The 12,244-nt window shown below is 43.1% G+C and overlaps 1 protein-coding gene across 4 annotated transcripts; it reads right to left on the reverse strand.

The window, feature by feature from the left end:
- Positions 1 to 987: 987 nt before the first annotated feature.
- Positions 988 to 11,810, reverse strand: POMK (protein O-mannose kinase). 4 transcript variants are annotated; one of them, XM_068106057.2, is made up of 4 exons: positions 11,546 to 11,769; positions 11,056 to 11,411; positions 10,219 to 10,526; positions 988 to 2,347 (listed from the first exon to the last, which is right to left on the reverse strand). In XM_068106057.2, exons 3-4 carry the CDS (start codon positions 10,462 to 10,464, stop codon positions 1,607 to 1,609), a joined length of 987 nt encoding a protein of 328 aa, XP_067962158.1. In that variant the 5' UTR covers positions 10,465 to 10,526; positions 11,056 to 11,411; positions 11,546 to 11,769; the 3' UTR covers positions 988 to 1,606. The 4 variants fall into 4 exon arrangements, with proteins under 4 accessions (XP_067962158.1, XP_067962157.1, XP_078628506.1 ...); XM_068106056.2 differs by lacking the exon at positions 11,056 to 11,411 and having other exon boundaries at positions 10,207 to 10,526; positions 11,546 to 11,810; XM_078772380.1 differs by lacking the exon at positions 11,056 to 11,411 and having other exon boundaries at positions 11,546 to 11,772.
- Positions 11,811 to 12,244: the final 434 nt, after the last annotated feature.

The raw sequence follows: 12,244 nt of genomic DNA on the forward strand, positions 1-12,244 counted from the left end.
GTTAGTGTTTTCAAGTTGTCCGTCTGTGATGGGTTTTTGTTCCCACAATAATTTGAGAACAGCTGAACGGATCTAAATCAAACTTGGTGCAGGTATGTATAATAATAATAATAATAATTCATTTATTTTGTATAGCGCTTTTCCAGAAGCCCAAAGGCGCTTTGACAGAGTGGAAAACATAATGCATAACAATACATGAAAACAACAATTGCAAAAAGACAAGAATCAATAGGGAAATATTTAAAGCAAAAGGAGGGAGAAGGAGAAGAGATAGTCAGGGGTTAGATGCTGTGGGTTGAATGTTGAATGCAGTGTTGAACAGGTGGGTCTTTAGTGATGTTTTGAATGTGGTGAGTGAGGAGGAGTCTCTGATGGTGTGAGGTAGTGAGTTCCAGAGGGTGGGAGCAGCGATGGAGAAGGCCCTGTCCCCCCAGGATCTGAATTTGGTCCGGATGGAGGGGGTCAGGAGGTTGGTACCAGCAGAGCGGAGGTTGCGGGTGGGAGTGTGTCTGGAGAGGAGGTCAGCCAGGTAGGATGGGGCCAGGTTATGGAGGGCTTTGTATGTCAAGAGGAGGATTTTGTACTGGATTCTCTGGGGGATGGGGAGCCAGAGAAGCTTGTAAAGGACGGGGGTGATGTGGTCACGGGTCCGGGAATGGGTGAGTAGACGGGCAGCGGAGTTCTGAATGTATTGGAGTTTATTGGTGAGTTTTGAGGGTGAACCATAGAGGAGGCTATTGCAGTAGTCCAGACGGGAGGTGATGAAGGCATGGATGAGGAGGTAAATGAGGATGAGGATGAGGATGGATGAGGATGAATGAGGTAAATATGAACTGATTAGATTCTGGGTGTCATGAGGTCAAAGGTCAGAGGTCATGTTCGGTAATAAACTTGTTGCCGCAATAACTTGTGAACCAGCGATGCGATTTTGACCAAACTTTGATTTTGGGGTCAAAGTTCATGTCAGGTAAAAATGTGATACTTGAGAACAGCTGAAGGGATTTTAATCAAACTTGGTACAAGTATGTATGATGATGTAAGAATGTGGATGTAGGCATATCATGCGCCACTGTGTCCTTCACAAAAGAGTATGCGAGCCAATGCCGGCACTCTGAACAAATCACAAATTCCTGCCCCATCAACTGCTGGGAAGGCAGTGGCAAACCACCCAGTATAACCCTTGCTTAGGAAGCTGCTTTGGTGACACCAACATTCTGTGAGTATGGTTCATCAGAGAGAGAGAGAAGGTGCATGAAAGTTGTTTTTCCACAAAGAGTAGGCCGTTGTGTACCTGCCAAATTCCTACCCGAATACTCCTTGGAAAGCATTGGCAAACCATCACAGTGTATTCCTTGCCACGAGACTGCTTCAGCAGCACCAAAGTTCTGGAAAAGGAGATTACCATGAAACTAGTAGCACTAAACATGGTTAAAATTTCTCCAATTGAGCAAACCAGCCATTTCAATGACTGGAGACAAAATGTAAACAGGTAATCTGCAAAACTCGTTACTTGAGCTTCTCCATGGGTGTTGAGCATTCACTCAATGAGTGTCTTTGCAATGATAGATTCAAACCGACCTGCAACTGAATTCTCTAACTGTGAAGCCTAGAGCTCATCTCGCAAAAGCTCCCGATATGCAGTCGTATAATGGCGAAGCACTACAGCAGCAGAAGGACGCATCTCTGGCTTTAACAGTTTGCAGTGCCGATGCACCTCAAAAAGGTGCAACCGGACGATATCACTGCCTGGGCCATTCCCCATTACAAAATCTGTCACAGCCGGTATTTTCCAAATATCCGTTTTCTCATCGTACGCTGGAGGAGGATGATGGGAGCTCGGTGCCCAGCGTTGTTCTGGAGCTGCAAAGTCCCCAGTGATTGACCGAAAGCCACAGTGTACCCCCTTTGCCTGGGTACTATTAAAATGGGACCGTGTATTTGGCAGTGCGTCAAGGTCATTGGCAACAACGCCTAGATGCTCTAAGAGTAGAAACTGTGACAGGGTCTTGGGAAGGTCGTTGGAGTCGCACATGACACGGGTGCCCAGTGGACTGGAATGCAAGAAGGCAAGCACAGAAACATATGAGGTGGCAATGGCGAGACGCATACGGGAATCGTCTCTGCGACCCCAGGACTCCAGCACTCGCTCCACGTTGGCAAGTGTGCCCAGTGGATGGAACTCTGTGAGCAGGAGGTCATCTTGATTACAGAAACCCACGAGCTGTACCACGGCCTCACTCTGCAGTCCACGCAGCATGCGGACACCATGGCGAAAGTCAGCCCGAAGTGCTGGCACGCGGAGCCGAGACAATGCTGTGCGAAACCCCCTCCATTGGGCTAGATACACCTGGCAAACGCGTCCGGGAAGGAGGTGGGGAAAGGGATACTCACTTTATCATCAGAATTTAAGGTCATTGTTTCCGTTTGATACGGTCGAGGGCACCACCAGCCTTTGATTGACTGGCAAGGCTGGAATGAGAAAATTATCAATTTAAAATCCAAAGGGATCTTTTCAATGACGAGCCAATTCCATCTGCAGAAGGGTCTTCTGCATGATGAAATTGAAAGCCAACACTTCATGGGGCATCGGCTCGGCCTACGCCAGCAGAGAGACATCATAGGCTTTCCAGTCGGGGGGAGGGGGGCACGGTGGGGGAGAGAAGCAGAAGAGTATAGAATAAAAATGTGAAGCACCACCTGCAAACCACACCAGGTAGGGGAGATGTATTGCTTCCTCCATCAATCATTAGATAACTTTCGCTTTAATTTTTAATAAACAGATTTCCCACAAGGACAGAATCCAAAATCCTGCCGTTATCAAAATTTGAACCCAAGATATCGGATGCCAAATCTAGTAATCTTACCACCAAGACATCATGTCCAACAGCAAAGTCCTAACAAAACAGATAAGAGTTTATCACATGTATATCAGCTGGTTGGATGTTATACTATACCCTCTGTTATCACCGACACAATTTTGAGATTTCAAACAAGTAGAGAAGGCTTGGCCAGCCAAGTCTGCAGTTAGTGTTCAAATAAAAAAGTAAATAAATACATTTTCAGCGATTTATTTCCAAAACGCCTCCAGTTAAATGTTCTAGTAGGATTGTCTAACTCTAAGTAGTTGGCATGGAGGATGGGGTTTTACAATAGCACACACAGGTGTGTTCCATGCCAAAACCTTTAACTTTTGTCATCAAATCTACAACCTTTTATTATGAGAAAATGAAGGAGGAATGAATAATTGGGTCAACATGTTAAAGGGCAAAGTCGCAGTAAGTACAAATAGGCCTTATTAGACCCATCCGCCCCTGCGCAGCACAAGGCCATCCGCTTCTTTATTTCTATAAATAACTCGTATTTATTTATTATTTCAGCTCCCATATCTGTCGAGGCAATAACTTTTTTGTACTATTTGAGCTTTCATGTCTGTCGAGGCAATAACTTTTTTGTACTATTTGAGCTTTCATGTCTGTCGAGGCAATAACTTTTTTGTACTATTTGAGCTTTCATGTCTGTCCAGGCAATAACTTTTTTGTACTATTTGAGCTTTCATGTCTGTCGAGGCAATAACTTTTTTGTACTATTTGAGCTTTCATGTCTGTCGAGGCAATAACTTTTTTGTACTATTTGAGCTCCCATGTCTGTCGAGGCAATAACTTTTTTGTACTATTTGAGCTTTCATGTCTGTCCAGGCAATAACTTTTTTGTACTATTTGAGCTTTCATGTCTGTCGAGGCAATAACTTTTTTGTACTATTTGAGCTTTCATGTCTGTCGAGGCAATAACTTTTTTGTACTATTTGAGCTTATGTCATCAAATTTTCAACAAACCTTTATTATGACAGTATGGCGAACACCAAATAAGAAAATTTACCTTTTTTGTCTCTTGTTTTCGTCTGGTTTAGAGTACAAAACTGAGTGGTGCATTGCATTTTGGATGCTTTGTAGTTACTAATTTTATTTGAGTAACCCAACAAAAATAAACCATTACACATGTTAACATTTCAGTGCAGTATCATATCAATGTTACCTTATGCCCTGTCAACCTGGGGGGTGTTTAGTTACCAAGCAGCTAGCTAGCTGTTCCTTATAAACGGTTTTGAATGGAGTGCTTCCTCGATGGCTTAAGCAACTTGCCGAGTGCTCTACAAGAAACTTGGTAACTGAACACACCCCTGCTCTTCCATCAGCCTCAATTTTGGAAAATAAAAATCTAGACCTTCAGCCCTAACAAAAAAGGTATCAAAAGAGAGTAAAGGCAAATATCTCTCAATTTAAACATACTAGGGCATTGCCCGTACTATATCTATATCTAAAATTATATCCCCCCCCCCCCTCTATTTACATGAAATGGTTTGGTCCAAAGCGAACGGCTTGCGAGTACGGTGACAATCCCCCCCCTCTATTTACATGCAATGGTTTGGTCCAAAGCGAACGGCTTCCGGAGTTTGGTAAAGAAATCGCCATCGCGTGCACAAACGCGCAGGAAAGCGAATGAATCGCAAATTCGGTTTTATTAGTTTTAAAACATAGTTTAACGCCAACATAGTTTGCAAACGTGAAATAAATGAATACGCTGTCAAATGTGCCATCCGAGGCAGAGTGTGTCCTCCACGTTCGGCACACGCGATCGTTCGCTGCTCTCTGATTGGTTGAATCGTTTTTTGGACATAGCTCGGTAAGTAATTGTCCGATTAATATGAAACCTTGAAAAGGCACATCCTCGGGTCCCCAGCAATATACCTGGCAAGTTAAAAGTATATCGGACCCGTGGTTGTCGAGAAACAGCGGTCACAGACAAACAAACGTACAGACGTACAGACGTACAGACAGAGATTACTGGAATTATAGATAGATAACAGACTTGTCAATACATATATGAAAAGAGAATGCCATTTTATGTGGACTACTGCATGTACTTTGTAAGATTAAGTGGTCAATCAAGATGTGTGAAAAAAAAAATGGAGATTTTCAAATCCAAGCTGCCCACTCAGCCAATCACATCACATCACCGCCAGACTATCCAGCATTCACACCTTTGGCAATCGCCACACCCCCACTAAACCGATCAGTGGCTTATATTCTAAAATATACTGTACTTCCTGCCATAAACTTTTCTATATGCGGAATATTGCAACCTTTTTCAACCTACAGCATAAAAACAGAGAAGGGAACATGTTATTACCCTGCGCTGGCGAAGCGAAAAGCGGGGTTAAGCATTCAGTTACGTACGTACGTGTGCGTGCCGTGTCTGCATTTTAAAAATTCATTTTCTCGGCAACCGTTGGTCTGATTGACATGAATTTTTCACCATAGGAGGGCCTCCTCCTGTATAATATTTTAATGATTATTATGACGTCAGAAGTCACGTGTACAGGCGGCATCTTGGAAAAACTTCGCACCTCTATATCTCTGAAACCACCATGGAAAAAATTGAGACCTGGCTCATTGTCACCGACTCCCCATGGGGAATAAGATATGTTAATGATGTCATCGGTGCCTTCGTTATGACGTCATAATTCGACAAATATAACTTATCCATTCGATCATTATTTTAATTTCAGCAACTGTTAGTCTGATGGACACGAAATTTTCACCAAAGGAGCACCTCCTCCTTTAGAATATTTTAATGATAATCATGACGTCATAGGTCGTGTTACAGGCGCCATCTTGGAAAAACCGAAAAACGTTGCACCTCTATCTCCAAAACGGCTATGGAAAAATTTGAAACATGGCTCATTGTAAATAACTCCATATGGGGAATAGGTGTTAACGATGACGTCATTGGTGCCATAATTATGACGTCATTCGACAGGGACAACGCTTAGTCTGATCAGTTTGAAATTTATTGAGCATGATCTATGCAGCAATTATTTAGAGAATATAAATTTATGATGTCATCGCTCACGTGGTCTGGCAACCATATTGGATCAAAAAAAAAAAAACGTTCAAAAACAGAAGAGTTGGCTCACACCAAGTTGAATGTGCAGGGTAAGTATTCTGTGTATATTATCTAGTTTCCTAAAGCATTGGTATCAAGGAAGTGATGCCTCCACAAGGCAATCTTCTTGTATCTGTCATGATGCCAATTGATTTTCCTCCACTCGCCACCAGGCCTTTTGAGGGCAACCACATCACAATAGGACTGCGTTCAGCTCTTCAATGAACTTCCATCTCTGTATATAAAAATTTAGATTAAAAAATATATATATATATTATATGTATATTGATCCAAGATTGTACACAACTTGAATTCAGGACAACGACATGATTAATGTACTTAAACATGAATTGCAGGGACCTTAGCAGGCAATGGACAAACATTTGGTATATGGGATTTAAAGACGAGTTCCTAACATCACAAGGCAGGATTCAGATAGAAGAGAACAAATCAGAATGCGTTCTTGAAGCACACTTAGCATTAATAATATCCGACTTTTGATCAAAATGTGTCACAGAACCCCATCCGGGAAATCCAATTAAGTGAAAATGTAATGCTTCGTGTTTCTTGCTAATGGGAGTGATCATCAAATATTTAAAGCACTTAGTTCGTGGGAACATTAGAAATCCTTAAAGAGGAAATGATGGTTTTTTAAAATCCAATGACCATCAATGAAGTTGTGGATGTGCCTTTGGCTGCTCAGAATGATATTGTTTCTTCCTTCAGACACACAGTGTGTACACGATTCATGTCGGCAAAGGACACATCAACACCTCTCGGCTGTAAAACGAGAGTCGGTGTGCTATGAGAAGTTAGCAAACGGGCATCAAGCTCCAGTATTACCCCACCCAACCTCACCTCATTTTCAAAGTGAAGTGTAGCATGTTAGGAACAAAGATTACGAGTACATGCGGACACGCAGGGTTTGGAAGGAAGATGTCCCTGCCCATCATGTTGTGTAAAAGCTACTTAAGAATAATTAACGGGAAAACATCTCAATGCAAAGCCGCCGGTTTGACCTCAAACGATACTTGATGAAAACGACAGATAAAAATAGTACATTTTATTCATTTGTGTTCTCCATATTATCATAATAAGGGTTTGTTGAAGATTTGTTGACAAAAGCTCAAATGGTAAAACTGTTATGGCCTGGACAGACACACTGAAGTTCAATGGTAAATAAATAATCACGGAAGCGATTTAAAACAAGACCGATAGTCTAAGAACGGCGTAGCCGGGCTTGTTTGATACTATAATGGAACAGGATAGTATGACCTGGATGTGGATACCAGTTACCAGTTTGCAAATAATGTAAGTTAAATTTTTTTGACTTCAGGCATGGACAGCCGGTTCCTGAATGACTTGGGTAAAAAACCGGCGAATGGCAAATGATGAACCAATAAATTCCACATTCCTGTGCCACCTTCAATCAAACATCAGGTATTGACAGCACGTTCCCTATATTTTCATTCCAAACAGCATCGTTCATCATTCCGATCACAAATTAATACCATATTGTTAATATATCAAAATATAATGTTGAATCCCGATTGTATTGACATATCATCAAACCAGCAAACCGTCATCATCTGTTCACTTCCAGATTCGGGAGCAAGGTCCATGTCAATCACATTTCAAAATCGTAATTGTATTGAGGAATTTCTGAAACCTCCTACCTACCTTAGGACACCCGCTGGGACCCCAAAACGTTCCACAGAAGGTTATTATATTTCCTTTTAGTAAAATATGCAACTATAATGATTACTAAACGTGTCTCCCTGTCATGTGACCACATCCTCAGCTATGATTGGTGTGCTTTTGTGGGTCATATGGACAAACGATGTTCTAGACGGCATTGCCCTACGGGCTTACGCTGTAAAAACAAAGAAAACCGGGCGTCTTGGGCTTGACGTGCTGCTGCGACGGGGCTAATAAGAGCTATTTATAATCACTACGACTTTGCGCTTTCACATTTTGACCCAATTTTTCAATTTTTTTTCTCCATATTCTCATAAGGTTTGTTGAACATTTGAGGATAAAAGCTAAATTGGTAAAAAGGTTATGGCCTAGATAGTAATGATTGCAAAACACCGTCTCGTCCCACTGTGTGGGGAGAGGTGGGCTAACAAATAAATTGAATATCCCACAAAGATGCTGCACTTCACAGTGATTCTGGATTTAAAATCCAGAATCACTGCTCACCTCCACCCATTTGTTCCTCTTTTTCCCCCTACCTATGGAACCAACTTCCACATTCTCTTCAATCTTATTTCTCCCTCCATGGCTTCAAGACAGCTGTTCACCATCACAGATTGTCCCCCATCCAAAATGGTGATCTTTTATACCCGTTAACCCCTTTCTGCCTCCTCCCCTACCATGTTTTTCCTTCCTGAGAGTTTCCTTCTGTATCCATCTTGTCCACCCCATGGGTCCTGTTGTTACGGATTCGTCACTTCCGTCTTTGTAGTTTTCATCCACTGGAAGCATTTTTAGTTCCATGTACTATTATGGTTCTAGTTTGAGTGAAATGGAGATAACCGTCTTCAAAAGGAAAAATTAGTGTTTTAAAAGAAAAACGAAATGGATCGGGAGAAACCGGAGGAAGCGAAAGCGGAGCAAGTGAGATCGGGATTGAAAGGCCGAGCTGCTTTGAGGTCTCGAGCGGACGCTGGCGAACGTTGGTCGAGCGAATATTGGTTTTCCCGGGAAAGGGATTCCTGTGACAGAGTCGTTATCGCTGGGACAGATAAACCTGCGTGACGGGTTTTGCGGTTTATTCCGGAGTGAATTGTTGTTGGAGAGCAGGTATGCCTCCATTACGGGCCCGTCCGCCATTTCGCCTCGCTCCAGCCTTTTCACCTCGCTCCAGCCATTTCACCGCGCCCCAGCCGTTAGCCTGGTTCGCGTGTGTAACGTGGATTTCGATTGGGAATTCGCGGCTCTCCGTTTGGGGAGCCGCTGAACGTTCATACCAGCGTCATTGTCTGGTGAACCGAAGGTGTGAATTCCCAGTCGCGTTTTGGGTGCACCTTTGCCTGACCGACGTCGGCCCGACACCCACCCAGCGGCTTCGGCAGTGTCGACTGTCAGCCGACCTGGGTTCTGGTCTCGATATGACCTGTTTCTTGTGATCACCGGAGTGTGGATCGACTTTGGCCTGGTGCCGGGACAGTGACTTTGGGAATGTAACATTTCGCTCAGGTGGAGCACAGTGAGTTATCGAGTTAAGAAGTTGGTGGTACCATCATCGGAATTATATGGTATTTTGGTTGTGCAATTGAAGTATATTGTACTTGTGCTGTTATTATTGTGCGATACTAATACAATACTTGGTTTTTGGTAACAACGGATTGGTGTGGTGTCACCATTGGTCATTGGCACACTTAATAGCACATCTTTCTGCCGTGACTCCTTTCAGGGCTCGGAGATACACCGTGACCGGGGTTTGGGGAGGAGCACGTAACACTGTCCTGCCATCTAATCTCCTCCCCATACCCATTGTCCAGGCCTGGCTCTATTTTGTCCTTAAACTCTACTGTTGATGTCCCCCCACCCACCCCACCTCACCCTCTCCCTACACTTCCTTTTTGTTCTGTTGCATCCTGATCCGCTCAGTTTTCTAGCTCTTCCACGAGCCTCGACTCTGTGGACAAATAAATAATCCCAGGTAGAAGGAATATTTGGTATGACCAATGATCTGCACGTTTCTCACACTTAGCAGATGACCATGACCCTTTGATCATTCATGACCATAGTATCAAACAAGTTCCTGAGCACTAGTATCTATCTGAGTACAATGATTGATAACAAATTGAAATGGAGCAGGCAGAGGTGTTCATATAAATTGCAAAGTGCCAACGGCAGCTCTGGAAAATGTTAAGATCCTCAATTTGCTTTTTGGCCTCATCTCTCAATGGCGACGAATAACTTTAAAAATTATAGTATCCGGATCTTCACCAAAATCGAATCCATCCCTCATCACATAAGCAACCTGTCCACCATGTTTCATCTGAAAGCATCCACAATTCTTTTTGAGATATCCAGTTCACAGACAGACAAACAGGGGTGAATACATAACCTCTGTCCACCTTCCATGGCGGAGGCAATTACAAGCACAGTAGGTGATGGACAAACATATATGGTACATGGGATTTGAACCTGGGCTATGGGAACACTAAACATGCCAATCCAGTCATTAGAGTTGAACATCTTATCTTTGTACAAATTAGAATGTAGAATTTGAGCTGATATTGTGTCGCTTACGGGACAACCAACCTGCTTCACAGCTCCTTGTCCAATCATTCTCCGGGGGATAATGCGGCGCAGCGCACTACAACCCAACCAAGGCTCACAACGGCCCATTCCCCGTAGGCGGAATGTTCCAGGAGGACAATGGGCCGGCTGGGTCTCTCCCAACTCAAATACATCTTTCGGAGATTCATAAAGACCATGAAGGATCTGTATCCCCATCAATGTAAAAAATGTGGTGGTGAAGAGCAGCTGACGATCTTCAAGAACCATCGCAGATCTTTAATGAATGTCGGTTAGGCACACCTCTTTCCCGAGTCCATTTTCAGAAATGCCTGCAGAAAAAAACGTATACATTGCCTGTATTTCCATTAAGAAATAAAGGCCTGGATAATTAATTAAATGCAACGTTTAACCCTGTTCACGAGCTTTATATTAACCACATTAATCATACTGATGGAATGAAGGGTTCCAAATAAAGAACTAAATGATTTATGGCAAAGATAAAAGAGTTTTAGGGAAATGTATATGGTTAAAATCAAGTTTGACACAGATAATTCAGATTTGGTGAGTGGACTGTTTCAAAATTCCGACACGATCTTTGAATGATGACGTGATCTGCGATGCAGCACCCCCTGCTGATACATGATTTCGGATCCGATTCAGCTGAGAATATAATTAAAGAGTAGAGTTCAGATAGGCAAGCAATAACCCCCCCCCCCCCATTTGAAAACTCAACTCGGTATTGGACATCAAACGTGCTTCATGAACGAGACGTTTAGTTTCGAATAATATAATCCAACCAAATTTGTGTCCCTACCAGTACCAGTCAACACCTATGGCGGTGTAGCAGACGTTGCAAACCTGGAACGACGCAGTGTAGCAGACGTTGCCAACCTGGAACGAGGCGGTGTAGCAGATGTTGCAAACCTGGAACGAGGCAGTGTAGCAGACGTTTCAAACCTGGAACGATGCGGTGTAGCAGTCAACACCTATGGCGATGTAGCAGACGTTGCAAACCTGGAACGAGGCGGTGTAGCAGACGTTGCAAACCTGGAACGAGGCGGTGTAGCAGACGTTGCAAACCTGGAACGAGGTGGTGTAGCAGACGTTGCAAACCTGGAACGAGGCGGTGTAGCAGACGTTTCAAACCTAGAACGATGCGGTGTAGCAGACGTTGAAAACCTGGAACCAGGCAGTGTGATGGGTTGAGACATCCCCTGCAAACGAAATTAAATATGAGTGGCTTTCTTAGATTAGTAGAAATAAACGCATAAAGATTCATACACAGAAGCACCCTGGTGGTGGTGGGATACATTTCCTCAGCCATCAATGTTAGAAGGCAGTACGGTACCGAAAAAAGTCAGGGTAAAGGTGCAGCCAAGGCCTTGGAGTTGAACCGTAAGGTAATGAAGACTATCAACGCCGATGGCAGGTCGTGCGCCACTCAGCAAAGGCTCGATCAGGAAAGAAAATGCTCATGCATCGCGCGGCCGAGGCCTTCATGAGTGGAGGCGACAGAAGAGTGATACTGTGATAGAGAAAGAGAAACGAATTTACCAGAAACTTCATTCGTTCGACAAAAAACAAATTCCTCCGTACGACTACCAACATTTTATAAAATAATTCAGCTTCGTGACGAAGATTTTATAACCTGTGTGAAAATAACAAAAATTTAATATGTACAGTACTGTATACAGTATATATATATTGTCGCCTACCACACCGCTTAATATAATGCTTCATGTGACTTGAATTATGAGAGAAAACAAAAGCTGTACTTACATGAAAACAACAAATTAATCATTATGTACTTGTATTGTATCGGCTAACTTTGTCCACGACGTGCTAGTTTTATCGGTGTAGATATTTATGGGAGTTGGTGTGGAGGCACAGGGGACGTGTGCCTTTCACCTGTCCCATTATATTATGGCAAGAAATCACTGCCATGTGATTTTAAGAAAACGTAATTAGAAATTAAATGCAATTTTGAAATATTGAAGCCTGGGCTCATATATATATACACACACACACACACCTTGTTTTTTTTGGG

The sequence above is a fragment of the Myxine glutinosa genome, chromosome 2 (assembly GCF_964187855.1).
Source record: "Myxine glutinosa chromosome 2, kmMyxGlut1.1, whole genome shotgun sequence".
NCBI classification, from domain to species: Eukaryota; Metazoa; Chordata; class Myxini; order Myxiniformes; family Myxinidae; genus Myxine; species Myxine glutinosa.